A 17,047-nucleotide genomic window follows, 5' to 3' on the forward strand; every position below is an offset into this window, starting at 1 on the left:
CTAGCCCTATTTTGAATTTTATTTAGAGACAAGTTCTCACTGAGTTGCTTAGCACCTTGCTTTTGCTGAGGCTGGCTTTGAACTTGCAGTCCTCCTGCCTCAGCCTCCCAAGCTGCCATTAGAAATTTTGGGGAAGGTCAAAACTAATAAATTTGAACTTACATATACTTGAATTTGGTGGTCAAGTTTAAAGGGAAACCCACCAATGTAATGCAATCAAGTCTCATCATGTGCATAATTTCCTTTTTAGGCTATTTTCAGGAAGAATGTTAGTCTTCCCACTTAATTTTAATACATGACTAATCTAGTATTATATTTTAAATTCTCACCAATAAAACCACCAAAACTTATGTTTGCTTTTCTTCACGTGCCATTCCAAAAATATTTATAGAATATGTTGGTCCCACACAATGCTAAGGAAACATCTGTATTTAAAGTTTTAACAAAACTTCAATAACATACCATTTCTTCAAGTTCTAAGTTGTTTGCATTTTGCCCATCATTGTTAACATCAATGTTGTTGGGAGCCTGTTGCTGACCTCCTTCTTGCCTAAAAGGAAACCATCCAGCTTGGTGTCTGTTCAGTATAATACAGGAAAGAGAAAATAGGTTGAAATTGTTTTCATTTGCAACATTATAAAACATTAATGTCCTACAAAAGAAAAAATGATGAAACTATTACAAATGAAAAAAAACAAATCTCCCACTTCAGGTCAGGAACTACCCTTCTCAAAGCAATGACAGCAAAACAAAAATCAATTCAAATCTAAGTCTACCATGGGCTTAAATGACTCTATGTGAGATATTAAGAGAAATCGGGAGTCACAAACCTTTTTTGGCATTTTTCAAAATGAAATATAACTAGATATTTGTTGGTTTGTTGTAGAGGAGGGACAAGGGAAAAATCAGTCTACTTATGAAAATACATGACCTGTATTTATAGGACATCCTATTGGTAATATAATTAAAACAAACATGTTTAGGCAGGAGTACATCATACATTTCTTCAAATTCTAATTAAAAGGCCATATCTCACTGAATTCATAATTTTTATAAAATACAATAAACAAAAACTGATTCTAAAATTCTGATAAACATTCTTCTCAACATAGCCTGTCCCTGCTTTTGGTGTAAAAATATGTCAGGTATTCAAAGCATAATATCCATAACCCTGCACTCAACATTTACAACAAATATCCTATGTCAGGTTCTGTGCTGAACAATTTTAGAAATTAATTAAAAGAACCCACAAGTTCATGAACATCACTCACAAATAAACCAGTAGCATGGCTCCCATTACCATGATAAACCGACTAAAAGAAGAATAGAAGTAAACAATGCTAAGGAGAATGGCAGCACGTGAGAATGTGTACATCCAGTCTAGCCAGTCACGATTGAAGTCTTCTTCATTTAGCACTGGACCTCCCTGTGCATTCATTTGAACATTCTCATTCATGGGTCGATTTTCTTGGGCCACAAGGTTTGGGGGTGGTGGGGGTTCTTCTCCAGGAACATGTGGCAAATTTAGAGGCTGTGATACAGCAGGCTGGGCTGGGTTAGCAGTTGATGTGGCCTGAGCTGAAACTGCAGCTTGACTGAAATATTCACCAAAAAAAAAAAAAAAAATTAATGAACAAAAAGCTTTACCATACTATATTTTTTAAAGACTTCCTATGGAATTAAGATATTCTTTATAAACCTAATATGGAGTATCACAACTCCTGTACCACATTTTTTACGTAAGTACAAATTCCAGTGGAAAAGTGGAGCCAAGATTGATCCATGTGCAGCTAAGAAAAGGATGCGCTCTCAGTCTAGTAGTCAAAGATGACAAGGGAGAGGTGGAAGAAATAAAAATAGCCACATTCACCACTCTTCTTTTTCATTAAATTACCTTATAAACTAATTATAAGCTATCTCTTCATGTAGACCTGCTGCCATCCATTGAAACTCTCCTATGTCTTCTCCTCTTGAATTTATAAAATGTTTTACTAGCAAAAGCATCTGAATACTAATAAATGTAATAAGGGGAGGAGCCAAGGCCAGGTTTACCTCATGTGAACTAGAGGTGAACCCTTTTTCCTTTAGACAAGTAAATTTAAAATAAAGTATCTGCTGAGATGTTTGTGAATTATTTCTCATAATTTTGAATAACTGATTAAATACATAAGCAGATAAAATCCCAAATCAACTTACTTAGGATAAAATACAAAATAAAGCAAGTAACAGTGAATAACTGAAAAAAAAATGAATTCATATTAACTTACTATTGCATATAATACTGATGAGCATACATCTGTTGCCACCACAGCATCTGCAGTGGGCTGAAAGCAGGATACACTGGGATTGCAGGTGCTACAGCTTGCCCAGGAAACTGGTTGTCTATATTTCTGCAATAAAGAAATGAAAAAATACAGTATTTCAATGCTTCAAGAGTTAAAAGCACTTCTTCTCTATTTTTATTTCTGTATTCAAGTCAATCATTATCAAAATGTTTCAAATCATACTAGAAAGAAAAATTTTCAACATTCTTCAAATAAGACCATGCAACCTAGGACCAAGTATATAGATAAAGCAAGTCATTCACAATGTGTGTAGCAAGCCTGAACATTTCCTATCTTCTCATCTCAGCCCATAAAGCCAAAAAGTACTTTATGTACATTCTCCTTAGGAACCAAAGTCCTAAAATAAATTTCATGACAAAATGTCTTGAGAAATGAGAAAATGAGCCAAATGAAATTTTATATTAGCTTAAAATATTATTAAAAATGTCAGCCGGATGCAATGGTGCATGCCTGTAATCCCAGCGGCTCAAGAGGCTGAGGCAGGAGTTCAAAGCCAGTCTCAGCAACTTAGTGAGGCTTTAAGAAACTTGGTGAGCCCATCTATAAATAATAAAAAGGGCTAGGGATGTGACTCAGTGGTTAAGTGCCCATGAGTTAATCCTAGTACCAAAATATATATATACACACATACACACGAGCTAATTAGTTGCAAAATAAAAATGAAGATGACAAAAATCTGTGAAATACATTTAAAGAGCCAAGAGTGGCCTAAATGTTGTGTGCATATAGAAAGTGTGTGTATACATACGTATCTTTAAATCTATACGTAATTGGGGAGAGGTTCCTGTGGTGGGTGCTCAAACACTGAACCACATCCCCACCTACCCCGTTTTACTTTTTAAGACAGGGTCTTAAGTTGCTTAGGGCCTCAAAAAGTTGCTGAGGCTAACCTCAAACTTGCAATCCACCTGCCTAACCCTCCTAAGTCACTGGGATTATAGGGATGTACCACACTTGGCTATGCATATATTTTTAAAGCTTAAAATTCTATTAATTCAGTAAGCTTGTGGAGAAACTCATTTAACTTCATTATTTCATTATGCCTCAGTTTCTCCATTTCTTTTTTTTTTTTGTAGTTGTAGATGGACAACTATTATTTATTTATTTTTATGTGGTGCTGAGGATTGAACCCAGTGTCTCACACATGCAAGGCAAGTGCTCTGCCACTAAGCTACAGCCCCAGCTCAGTTTCTCCATTTCTAAAATGAAGCTAATAACAGAATCTTCCACAGAGGGTTGTTACCTACATTCCATAAATGTCAACCTAGTTTTGTTTTTAATTCCCCACAATCCCTATCTCAGAACATGTCTCCAAAGTGTGTAATGTGAGATCTGTAGAAATTCATATATATCCAGACAACTATGGGGATACACATATAAGTAAGGGCAGAATTTATGAATTTGCTAACTGTCCTTCATATTAATTGAATTTTTTTAAAAAATTTTTTAGTTGTACATTGACACAATACCTTTATCTTATTTACTTATTTTTATGTGGTGCCAAAGATTGAAACCAGTGCCTCACATGTGCTAGGCAAGAGTTCCATCACTGAGCCACAACCCCAGTCCATATTACTTGAATTTTACCTTGGGCTGATAATAGTTTGTTTACTCAGAGTGTGATGAGTAATTAATGATAATTATATATTCTAAAAACCATTTACACATACAATTGGTAATAGTTGATAATAGAGATCTAATTTAGAACAGCTGGGGGTGAGGGCTAAAACTTACCAAGAGGCTGTACTTTAGGAAACCTGGTGCTAAATGAGACACAAATACTCATTTCCATATTCTTCAATGTTCCCTATGTATTACTGAAACTTTCCTTATCCTTGAAGAAGTAATGGGAGCCAATATGAGTATCCTGATAACAGTTTTCCCCCTACTTCCTAAGCTTTCCTGAATACTCAATTAAGATGGAAAAGCAGAGCAGCTTTCTTAAAGTGGCTCCAGGCAATTGACAAGTCCTGTATAAGAAGGGAAAATAAAACCTTAACACAGCTTTTCCCTTAAAAAGATGTGAACTGTTGAACAAACCTAGAAAGAAAACCAGGGAAGAGAAATATTATAAAAAAATTTCTACAAAGATCTCAGCATTTATAACACAGGAAGCTGATATATCTCTGAAAACTATCTAAAGCAAGTACTACCAGTAAGATGGTTTCCAATGAGGAAAAACCAAAACCACCCCCTTCCTCTGAAAGCATAGCTCCACCAATCTCTACTATAAATAAGAAACACAACCTCAAACAAATCTGTTACTTGAACTTGAAAAATGGGGAGACTGAACTTGGCCATTGTTTTTTAAAGTAGACAGAAGAAAAGCCACAAATAATCACTCAAAAATTTTTCTATAGCTTCCCACCTCACCCTATTATAGTCCAAAACACAAGGCAATTATTGAACACATGTTGCCAAACTAAATGAACTCCCCTAGATGATTCTGACATGCTTTCTTCCTTTTATTCCAATAAGTTAAAAACTACTAGCTGGGCATGGTGGGGCAGGCCTATGATCCCAGAAACTCAGGAGGCTGAGGTAACAGGATCCCCTGAGTTCGAAGCCAGTCTCATCAACTGTTAAACAAGGCCCTAAACAACTCAGTAAGACTCTGACTCAAAATAAAAAATAAAAAGGGCTAAAGATGTGGTTCAGTGGCAAAGAGCCTCTAGGTTCAATGCCTAGTACAAAAAAAAACCAAAACTACTGAACTATATAGAATTGCTAAAATACATTCCAGGCTCAAGCTGGCATACTATAATTTTCAATTGTGCTTATTACCCTTCAGATAACATGATACACATTTAGCACTCTCCATAAAAACAAGAATTAAATGACTGGATATTAAATTACAAGTTAATATTAAAGTATATAAAAAAGAAATCAATGAAACATATAAGAATTTAATATATTTTGGAGGATGCATCATTAAACAAGAAGGAAATTATCTGGTGCTAGAAAAAGTGATTACCAAAGTTGGTGGTAGGGAAAGGGAAATGTAAATGCTTCACTTTTTTCCATTTGTTCAGATAAATTTCAAGTAGACTATAATAAAGTAATAAAGATTTAATCTAAAAGAAAATGAAAATTATTTACCAAAATTTTGGATGAAGAGCTTTCCTAATTTAAAAAGCAATAGGAACAAACAGCATAGACACACAAAAAGCAACATATTGGACATCAAAATTTACAGAGAACTTTAAAAAACACTTGGCAATCATTAGAACAACAAATGCAAATTAAAACAAAGAGAGGTTTTTTGATTATTTGAAAGTTAAAAAGATTAAAGTAAAATCCAATTCTTTCAGTGCTAGTGACAGTATAAACTGGAAGAAGCCTTTTAAAAACAAGTATACAAAATTAAGGACCTATAAAAAATGTTCTTTTATACCTATTTGTCCTAGTAATCTCGTTTTTGAAAATTAGCTCACAGAAATATGAAATATGGAAAAAATTCACACCTCTGCCTTTTTAGTCTTTGTACATACTAACTCTCAGGACCCACTCATAAAACTATTCTCAGCCCTAATAATAAAGTTTTCCAATGGTGTTGTGATTAAGTTTTTGAAGTTTACATCTACCAAATCTGTTATAAAGAACAGTAAAGTATTGCAGATGAAAATGATATATCCAGGTTTTGCTTTAAAGAATAAAAAAAAAAAAAAAAACAAAGAAAAGCCAGAGGAAAATAGATGGAACATGGTAGTTTGTTAATACTTGCTAAGGCTGGTATTAGGTACACTAGTGGTCATTATAATATTTTCTGGGTTTTTAAAAATATTTTAAACTACATCCTGGGAACAAATTTTTACTCCTCACACTTCAGATAGAGCCCTAATATCCAGAGTATACAAAGAACTCAAAAAATTAAACAATAAAGAAACAAATAACCCAATCAACAAATGGGCCAAGGACCTGAACAGACACTTCTCAGAGGAGGACATACAATCAAACAACAAGTACATGAAAAAATGCTCACCATCTCTAGCAGTCAGAGAAATGCAAATTAAAACCACCCTAAGATACCATCTCACTCCAGTAAGAATGGCAGCTATTATGAAGTCAAACAACAACAAGTGCTGGCGAGGATGTAGGGAAAAGGGTACACTTATACATTGCTGGTGGGACTGCAAATTGGTGTGGCCAATTTGGAAAGCAGTATGGAGATTCCTCAGAAAGCTGGGAATGGAACCACCGTTTGACCCAGCTATTCCCCTTCTGGGACTATTCCCCAAAGACCTTAAAAGAGCGTATTATAGGGATACAGCTACATCGACGTTCATAGCAGCACAATTCACAATAGCTAGACTGTGGAACCAACCTAGATGCCCTTCAATAGATGAATGGATAAAAAAAAATGTGGCATTTATACACAATGGAGTATTACTCAGCACTAAAAAATGACAAAGTCATGGCATTTGAAGGGAAATGGATGGCATTAGAGCAGATTATGCTAAGTGAAGCTAGCCAGTCCCTAAAAAACAAATGCCAAATGTCTTCTTTGATATAAGGAGGGCAACTAAGAACAGAGCAGGGAGGAAGAGCATGAGAAGAAGATTACCATTAAACAGGGACGAGAGGTGGGAGGGAAAGGGAGAGAGAAGGGAAATTGCATGGAAATGGAAGGAGACCCTCATTGTTATACAAAATTACATATAAGAGGAAGTAAGGGGAAAGGGAAAAAAACAAGGAAGAGAAATGAATTACAGTAGATGGGATAGAGAGAGAAGATGGCAGGGGACGGGAGGGGAGAGGGGATAGTAGAGGATAGGAAGGGCAGCAGAATATAACATACACTAGTATGGCAGTATGTAAAAACCTGGATGTGTAACAGGGGGTAAATATGGGAGTTCATAATCCACTTGAATCAAATGTATGAAATATGATATGTCAAGAGCTTTGTGATGTTTTGAACAACTAATAATAATAAAAAAATTTAAAAATATATTTTAAGAAGTTTAAGTCTTTAAAAGTTAAAAATAATGCAATGGGTAAAAACACTGTTTAACCTTAATATACATCAACAGGAATCAGTCCATTCAATTATAATAATCTACATTATGGAATACTCTGCAACTATAAAAGATGGGGCAGCTTTTTTGCATTAATATAAAACAATTATTGACATATTTAGTGAAAAGGCAAGATGTAGTCTAGTATGTATAAAAGAATGTAGTATGTATAAAAGAATGCTATAATTTATGTTAAAATACACGCATGTGTATGTATGCCACGTAAGCACATTATATCCCTGGAATAATACAGAGGAAATAGCTAAGATTGGTTGCCTCTGAGGAGGGCAATTGGGTAACTAGGACACATAGTAACGAAACTCTTGTATACTTTTTTGTTTGTTTTTTATGGTACCATGCACACGTATAAGCTGTTAAGAACAGCAAAAAGGAAGAAATTGCTTGTTTATTCTCCTTTCTAACCAAAGTATGTGTTCCCAAGAACACAGAAAGGGCTTTATTCATTATTATATCTGTAGAATTTAGCACAATAAATGTGTACTGAACAACTTTATATGTGAACAGCAAGAAAACACTAAAAAAACAGTACTGATAGTAAGCAATTACTTAAACTTGTAAATTGTAAATTGCACTTAGTTTATTTTTCAACACTGAATGAAAACATGTAAGATAAACAACACAGTAAAGAATTACAGCTATATTAAAGAAAATCATTTGAAAAGAAAAAGACACTAAAAGGGAATGCTAACTGTTAAATACAAACTGAGTACTGCTTATCTAAAATCCTGAGAACAGAAGTGTTTCATATTTCAGCTGTTTTTGTATTTGGGATTATTTTCATATACATAATCAGATACCATGGAATGGGAGACAAGTCTAAACATGAAATTCATTTACTTTTCATATACACCTAATACCCAGAGCCTAAAGGTAACTTTATACATTTAGTGTGACTGCATTTTCACTGCAATTGGTCACATGAATTTTTCGCTCATGGAACCATGGTGGTGCTTAAGAAGTTTTAGATTTTGGAGCACTCTGGATTTTAAACTTTCAGATTAGAGATGTTTACTCTGTAGGTGTCTCTAGATGAGTGGATAGTGTAATTTCTCCCCTTCATTTACTGTTTTTACTCTTTAATATACACATATTGCTTTTGCAACTGAAAATAGTTGCTCTTTTGGGCAAAGAGTCAAATAAAATAGCAGAAACATAGGGGAAATGTAACACTTGGGGATGTGTAATATGTCTGTCTCCATAGAAAATGTTTTATTCTTTATGCAAGGAAACAAAGTAAGAGAATAATTTGGTCTCTCATGGCCCAAGAAAATTCACAACAAGGAAACTGCTGATACAGTCAGTCCTCTGTATCCATGGATTCTCCATCTAAAAATTCAACCGACCATAGATGGAAAATATTTGGAAAAAAATAAGTTGCATCTCTAGTGTACATGTACAGACAGACTTTCTTATTTGTCCTCATTCCCTAAACAATAGAACTTAATAATGAGTTACAATGTCCATCATCTATTTCAATATTCTTTACTATCTTTTCATTTGTATTTATAAAGTCAAAATACTAATGACAGACAGTATTTTTTAGAAAAATACTTAATCAAATGATAGGCAAAACAGCCACTTCAGTAAGATTGTTAAGAACAAAGACTTCTAATTCAGATACGGATTTGAATTCTAGTCCTGACACTGACCATGTTTGTGAATTTCAATAAGCTATATTATTATATTAGCCTTTAAGTTTTATTCTCCCCATCCATAAAATGGGAGAATATTGTACATAGACCAACAGGGTTGGTATAAAGTTTAATGAAGAAAGGCATGTATAAATGTTTATTAATACAATGCCTAGCCTGTGCTGATACTCAGTATTATTATTATCCTTTTAGATATAGAACTGTCACAAATTTCTCAACATATCAATGAACCAATAAGTATGCAATTCATAAAACAAAACAGAATGTCACTTTATCCTGTATCAAATTAAAACAAGGACATTCCAATTTATCACAATGGCAAGTATATGCACAGACATGGGGACACATGCTCTTTAACAACTGTTATTGGCAGAATAACATAGCATACAACTTTTCTTTACTGGAATTTTACAATAATCTTTAAGAGCCTCAAAAAGTCTTAAGAACACTTTGACTCAGGAATTTCGCTTCTCACAATGTATCCTAAAATTATGACCATACTTAAGAATGTTGGTTTCAGTGAAGTTTAGTAGGAAAAAGTTAACCCAAATATTTGTTACAATTGTCTCAAATTATTCACTCTTTGAAAACAGAATCATATGTAACCTCTGCCACACAGTGGCAAAGGTGGCAAGTGCTGATGCATACTGGCTCACAAGAGCTGATGGCTAAAGTTCAGGAATTTTGTGAGTCAAACCTTGGTGTCTTAAAATTGGCCACAGTGAGAGTATTTACACCACAGAAATCAGGAAATCCAGGACTTATTTTTTTTTCCTGCAGAAACGCCAGCTGTTAAGCTTTTCTAGCACAGCACTACCTGTAACTTTGTAATATCTCCCCCATGCTAATGAGTATCCCTGTGACTTGCTTTGGACAATCAATATTAATAAATGTAACACATATAAGGTTTTAAATATGCTCAGGGGTTAGCTTGCCTTCTTGTGTTTGTCATTTACCATGAGAAGAACATGTCCTAGGGAATTACTGATCCACAGAGAAGGAACAACATGAAACAGAACTGAACTCAACCTACAGCCTGAAGCAGAGCTATCCTGGGTGACTTACAAACCTGGGAGCAAGAAAAACAAGAGTTTTATTGTATGCGACTGAGATTTTCAAGTTATCAAACAGCAAAACCAATAAATATACTTTCCACTGATAGAAGAGTAAACAATTAGTATATCTAGATAATTAAAAAAACAGACTTTAAATGCTGAAGATTTATATTTATCTGAAAATATATCCAAGCTATGTTATTTTAAAAGCATTTATAAAATAAAATAAAAAGTATGATATTTCCATTGAAAAAGTAGACAGAGAAAAGTGTTTAAAACATATTTATAAAAATGTAAGCAGCAACTATTTTTAAGTGATGGCTTCAAGCAATCTTTACTTTAAAAAACAGACAACATAGGAAGGTATATGTTAGTCAGCTTTTTATCACTGTGACCAAAATACCTGACAGAACAACTTAGAAGAGGAAAGGTTATTCTAGCTCATGGCTTCAGAGGTTCAATCCATGGTTAGCTGATTCCTTAGTTCTAAGACTGAGACAAGGCAGAATATGGCAGAAGGGCATGGAAGAGGAAAAATGCTCAGTTCATGACAGCCAACAAGGAGGTAACATAATCCCCCCAAAGCAAGCCCAGTGACCTACTTCCACAACCACACCCTACCTGCCAGTTATCACCATTCATCCATTCAAATTATTAACCCATTAAAATTGATTAATTCACCAATTACATTATATCTTACCTCCAAACATTCCTACATTGTCACACACATAAATTTTGGGGGACACCTCATATTTAAACCATAACAGTATAATGAGTAGGATTTCAATTTTATTATAAAACAAGGGCTATTACTATTTCAGAGAGAAAAACTGAATATATAAAAAACTGGTTATTCTATAAACCAGTCATCAATTTTTAGAGTTAAGATAAATAAATGTGACAGCACAACATAATGAGCCAAAAAACAGTAAGATTTATAAATGTGACTTTGTAAATGGATAGACAGTGTGGTGATGTGCAGTTCTGCTATGCCCTTCTCATGTTTCCTCATGAGCTGGTTAGACAACTAATCTTCTACATAAGGACTTCTCAAAGTGAAGTTCCCAGGTCTTGTTAGGTTGGCAGATTTCTAAAAACCACCCCAAAACTAGTGATTGAAAACCTCAGGGAGTAGGAAATAGGAATCAGAAATTTTAATAAAATCACTAAAGATTGAGAATACTAACCTACATGATAGAAAACACAAGCTTAACTAATTAAATGTAAATTTTACTGGAATTTAAAAATGAGGAGCAGAGCTTTTATTTTGATGGTGAATTATTTCAGGTCACCATATTACTGCTTTAGTATATTTAAGACTGTGTTAAATAAAATTTAAAGATATAAAGCCTTCATTTGTAAAATATAACAACTATATAGTCAAAACATATTCATTGTTGAACTAAATAATGTATTTATTGAACTTTCTTATCAATTGTTTTGTAAATCATAAAGTATTCTCTCCAAATATAAAGTCTTATTTTCTAGCACTATGCACTGGCATTCATTCATTTGAATGCTTTAGTGTACCAGGCACACAAAATGCCTATAAATTGTCTGCTGAATGGATGTCCAATATTCACTCATAAGGATGAATGAATTTAAAAGTAATTGCTAACACATCACTATGCACCTATTATTACTGTTTTAACCACTTGACATCCACTAATTCTTTTAATCCATATAGAAATCCAATAAGTACTATTGCCCTCCAAGTAATGAACAAACTAAATAAGCAAGTCTCTATGCTTAAGTAGTGAATGAATAAATTCTGGATTTAAACCCAAGCAGGCTGGCTTCAGCATCTGTGTAAACACTAAACTATACTGCCCTGCTGACTAAATATCCGTATTATCTAGCAATAGACTCCCTAAGTGAAGCTCAAATAGATTCCCTAAGTGAACAGTTTTTTTACTATTTTCCCCCTCACTTCTGGCAAAATAAATACTATTTCAGATTTTTCTAATCCATTTAATAATACTTTTATGATCATTCAATTTCTTCCTCTGTGAAGTACCTGTTCAGTTCCTTTGCCCATTTATTGATTGGGTTATTTGGGTTTTTTTGATGGTATGTTTTTTGAGTTCTCTGTATATCCTGGAGATTAATGATCCATATATCCTGGAGATTAATAATCCATATAAGGTGCAGGTAGCAAAGATTTTCTCCCTTTCTGTAGGCTCTCCCTTCATGTTCTTGTTTCCTTTGCTATGAAGCTTTTTAGTTTGATAACCATCCCATTTATCAATTCTTGATTTGACTTCTTGCACGTCAGGAGTCTTGTGAGGAATTTGGTTCCTAGGCTGACTGGATGGATAATTGGGTCTACATTTTCTTCTAGTAGGTGAAGGGTCTCTGGTCTAATGCCTAGGTCCCTGAGCCACTTTTAATTTTGTACAGGGTGAGAGATAGGGGTTAAATTTCAATCTACTACATATGGATTTCCAGTACCATTTGTTAAAGAGATTATGTTTTCTCCAATGTATGTTTATGGCACTTTGTCCAGTAAGAGATAATTGTATATATGTGGGTTTGTCTCTGAGTCTTCTATTCTGTTCCACTGGTCTTCATGTCTGTTTTTATGCAATGCCATGCCATTTTTGTTACTATAGCTCTGTATTACAATTTAAGATCAATTATATAATTTAAGGTTTATTTAATGGTTAACATACAAAAAAATGTTCAACATCTCTAGCAATTACAAAAATATAAATTAAAACTAGACTTAGATTCCATCTCACTCTGGTCAGAGTGGCAATTATCAATAATACAAGTAACAATAAATGTTGGTGAGGATGTAGGGGAAAAGGTACATTCATACATTGCTGGTGGGACTGCAAATTGGTGTAACCATTCTGGAAAGCAATATGGAGATTCCTCAGAATATCTGTAATGGAATCATCATTTGACCCAGTTATCCCACTCCTTGATGTATATACTCAAATGACTTAAATCAGCATACTACAGTGATACAGCCACATCAATGTTTATAGCAGCTCAATTCACAACAGCAAAGCTAGGTGCCCTTTAACAGATAAATTAATAGAGTAAATGTGGTACATACACACAATGAAATATTACTCAGCCATAAAGAAGAAGAAATTGTCACATTTGCCAGTAAATGGACAGAACTGGAGACTATCCTGCTAAGTGAAATAAGCCAGTCCCCCAAAATGAAAAGGCCAAATGTTCTGATATGTGGATGCTAACATACAATGGAAGGTGGGGGTGAGGAACAGAAGTTCACTAGATTAGACAAAGGAGAATGAAAGGAATAGAGGGAGGATGGGATTAGGAATGACAGTAGAATGAATTTGCCTATGTTCATATATGTATATGCAATCACTGAAATTCCACATCGTGTACAACCACAAGAATGGGATCCTAATTACGATAAGTTAGATTCTACACATGTATAATATGTCAAAATACACTCTACTAGCTGGGCTCGGGGTTGCATACCTATAATCCCAGCGGCTTGGGAGGCTGAGGCAGGAGGATCACAAGTTCAAAGCCAACCTCAGCAACAGTAGGGAAATAAGCAACTCAGTGAGCCCCTGTATCTAAACAAAATACAAAACAGGGCTGGGGATGTGGCTCAGTGGTCCAGTGCCCCTGAGTTCAATTCCTGGTACTACCAAAAACCCCCAAAAAACAACAACAAAAAACCACTCTGCTGACATGTATAGCTAAAAAGAACACATTTTTTAAATTTTAGAAATTTGGAAAATAAAAATAAATTTCATTAAAAGCTAAAAAATAGTAATAATACCTTAATTAGCTGGCTTTTTAAAATTTTTTAATTTGTCTTAATTAGTTATACATAATAGTAGAATGCATTTTGACATATTATACACAAATGGAGCACAACTTCTCCTTCCTCCTGCTGAACATGGTGCAATCACACCAGTAGTACAATCATACATGTATATAGGGTAATAATGTCCATCTCCTTCCACTGGCCTTCCCATCCCCATACCCCTTCCCTTCCCCTCACTCCCCTCTGCATAATCATTGTACATTCTCCCTGCCTCGCCCCCCATTATGGATCAGCATCTATTTATCAGAGAAAAGAGAAAACATTCAGCCTCTGTTCTTTTGGGTTTGGCTTATTTCACTTAGCATGATATTCTCCAGCTCCATCTACTCATGGGCAAATGTCATAAAGTCCTTCTTTTTAAGGCTGAGTAATATTCCATTGTGTATATGTACCACATTTTCTTTATCTATTCATCTTTTTAAGGGTACCTAGGTAGGTTCCATAGCTTAGCTATTATGAATTGAGCTGCTATAAACATTGATGTGGTTGCATCACTGTACTATGTTGATTTTGAGTCTTTTGGGTATAAACCAAGGAGTGGAATAGCTGAGTAAAATGGTGGTTCCATTCAAAGTTTTCTGAGGAATCTCCATCCTGGTTTCCATAGTGATTGCACCAATTGGCAGTCCCACCAGCAATGTATGAGTGTACCTTTTTCCCATATTCTTATCAATACTTATCATGCTTATATTCTTGATAATTGCCATTCTGACTTAAGTGAAATGAAATCTTATTTTTGATTTGCATTTCTCTAATCACTAGAGATGATGAACATTTTTTCATGTTTGTTGATCGACTGCATTTCTTCTTCTGTGAGGTGTCTATTCAGTTCCTTAGCCCATTTATTGATTGGGTTATTTGGGGGGTTTTTTTGAGTTCTTTATATATCCTGGAGATGAATGCTCTATCTGAGGTACATGTGGTAAAGATTTTCTCCCATTCTGTAGGCTCTCTCTTCACATTATTGTTTCCTTTGCTGAGAAGAAGCTTTTTTAGTTTGAGTCTATCTGATTTATTGATTTTACTTCTTGCACTTTAGGAGGCTGGTTAAGGAAGTTCATAAGCCAACGTGGTGGACATTTGGTCCTACGTTTTCTTCTATTAGGCGCAAGGTCTCTATTCTAGTGCCTAAGTCTATAATCCACTTTGAGTTGATTTTTGTGCAGGATGAGAGATACAGATTTAAATTCATTTTTCTGTATATGGATTTCTAGTTTTCCCAGAACCATCTGTTGAATAGGCTATCATTTCTCCAATGTACGTTTTGGGCACCTTTGTCTAGTAAGAGATAATCGTATTTTTGTGGTTTGTTTCTGTGTCTTCTATTCTGTATCATTGGTCTACATGTCTACTTTGGTGCCAATATAGCTAATTCTTTTTCTCTCTTGTTGACTGATTTCCCCTATAACCTAGTTTAGAAAAATTACTAATCTTTTACTGATATGTCTTATTCTGAAGACCTGCTATCTTACAAGCTTTATTTTGTTTATTACAAAATAAATAAGTATGGAAAAATTTAAAATCATCCAGAGATAACCACTATTAATATATCATATTATATTCTTCCAGGCTTATTTTTAAAACTCCCACCTTCTGCCACTATACTAAATAAAATAAGTAAAATCATCTGTATAAGAGGCATTGTACTGTCTTACTCTGACAAAAAGAAAGGAAATGAATCACTGTCATAAGACACAAAGTATTATAAGCCACTGTTCCACAATGAAAATTCTAAGAACTCTGCCTGTTACAAATAACTAAGTTTTGGCTTATACTTATCATATTCTAAAAATAAAAATATTTTCATAGGGCCTTATAAAAGTCTATAACCAGCTTCATCTTTAAATGCTTACTTTGACACGAAAGTCTTTATTACTAAAGAAATATGAGACAAATGAGGCTTCTTATATTTTGCTGTATATTCAGTTTTATTCTTCTATATTAAAAAATGAACTAAGATAAAAGTTCTAAGTAAAAGGTGTGAACCTGAATGTTCATGCTATCCTATTTAGTATAGCAGTCCTTGGTTACATCACCTCCTCTACCATTCTGGGTCCTAGCCATTTCTAGCTCGCCAACATACACCGGGAACAGTGCCACACACTACAGCCCCAGAGTTTCATGTACAATGCAAAGCAATCATCACTACCTGTTACTTACATTTCCTTTACTTCAAAATACAAATAAATGAAAGTATCCCAATAAAGCATCTGCCTTCACACAACAACTGAGGTCCAAACTATATTTTCTAAGATCCTATCTCTGATTTCTGAAAAATGTGCTTTTACCCCGTGGCTGTTAGCTGTATTTCCTAGGGAATTGCCAAACTAAAGAGGCCTGTTGTAGTTGTTAAACATAAGGTAGGCATAGTAAGCTTCTTTAAAAGCCTCCTCTATAGAACACTCAATTCAGTGATTCTAGATAATATAGAAGGGTCATGTATCTTTGTAAGCCAGGGTGGTTTTTTACTCTATCTCAATTGTTCCTAAGTCTGGAGGATCTGAGTAGAGCTTTTTAAAAACAGATTGCAATTCCTACTCTCACAAGTATACCCTCCCTCACCCACCTACTCTCCAGAAGAGTAAATTGAGTAACTCAATAGTGAAACTGAATGAAGGGAAAAAAAAAAATTAGTTTCCTAGGCACCTACCTACTCAAAAGTATGATCCAAGCACCCTAATTTCACTTACCCTTGCATTACATATGGAAACTGTGCTGGGTCAGTTTGTGCTTGTGGAAGGGTACGCTGCCTCAATCCTTCAGAGGAAGACGCGGCAGCTAACGACAAAGTTTCTTGACTGGATGATGGAGTTGTTGATCCTGAATGATCTGAACTCTAAAACAAAAATGGAATTATTTTTTTCAAGGAAACTTAATTTATTACACTCACGAGATTACAGGCATGCTAAAAAATGTACTCATAAATACCCTCCGCAAAGTAACTGAATTTTAGAAATGACCCAATATGGTTCAATCTTAATAAAACTAAAGAAGTCAGAAAGTTAAAACTGCTTAACTAAACAATAAACATAAATGCATTTATCAACTACATAAAGCTGAGTAAAAGAACAATAAACAAAAACTGCATACCACATTTTTGGATTAAACTAATGAATGCAAAGTTCCTTTCATGATGCCT

The 17,047-nt window shown here is 34.5% G+C and overlaps 1 protein-coding gene across 1 annotated transcript in view; it reads right to left on the reverse strand.

The window, feature by feature from the left end:
- Herpud2 (HERPUD family member 2) overlaps positions 1-17,047 on the reverse strand; it is a 43,883-nt gene that overhangs the window by 2,132 nt on the left and 24,704 nt on the right. The window contains exons 5-8 of the mRNA XM_026387633.2: positions 16,599-16,744; positions 2,268-2,390; positions 1,272-1,595; positions 463-577 (exon numbers count right to left, since the gene is read on the reverse strand). Coding sequence (XP_026243418.2) covers positions 463-577; positions 1,272-1,595; positions 2,268-2,390; positions 16,599-16,744 — 708 coding nt within the window. The remainder of the gene's footprint in view (positions 1-462; positions 578-1,271; positions 1,596-2,267; positions 2,391-16,598; positions 16,745-17,047) is intronic.

Source organism: Urocitellus parryii, chromosome 3 (assembly GCF_045843805.1).
Source record: "Urocitellus parryii isolate mUroPar1 chromosome 3, mUroPar1.hap1, whole genome shotgun sequence".
Classification (NCBI taxonomy): Eukaryota; Metazoa; Chordata; class Mammalia; order Rodentia; family Sciuridae; genus Urocitellus; species Urocitellus parryii.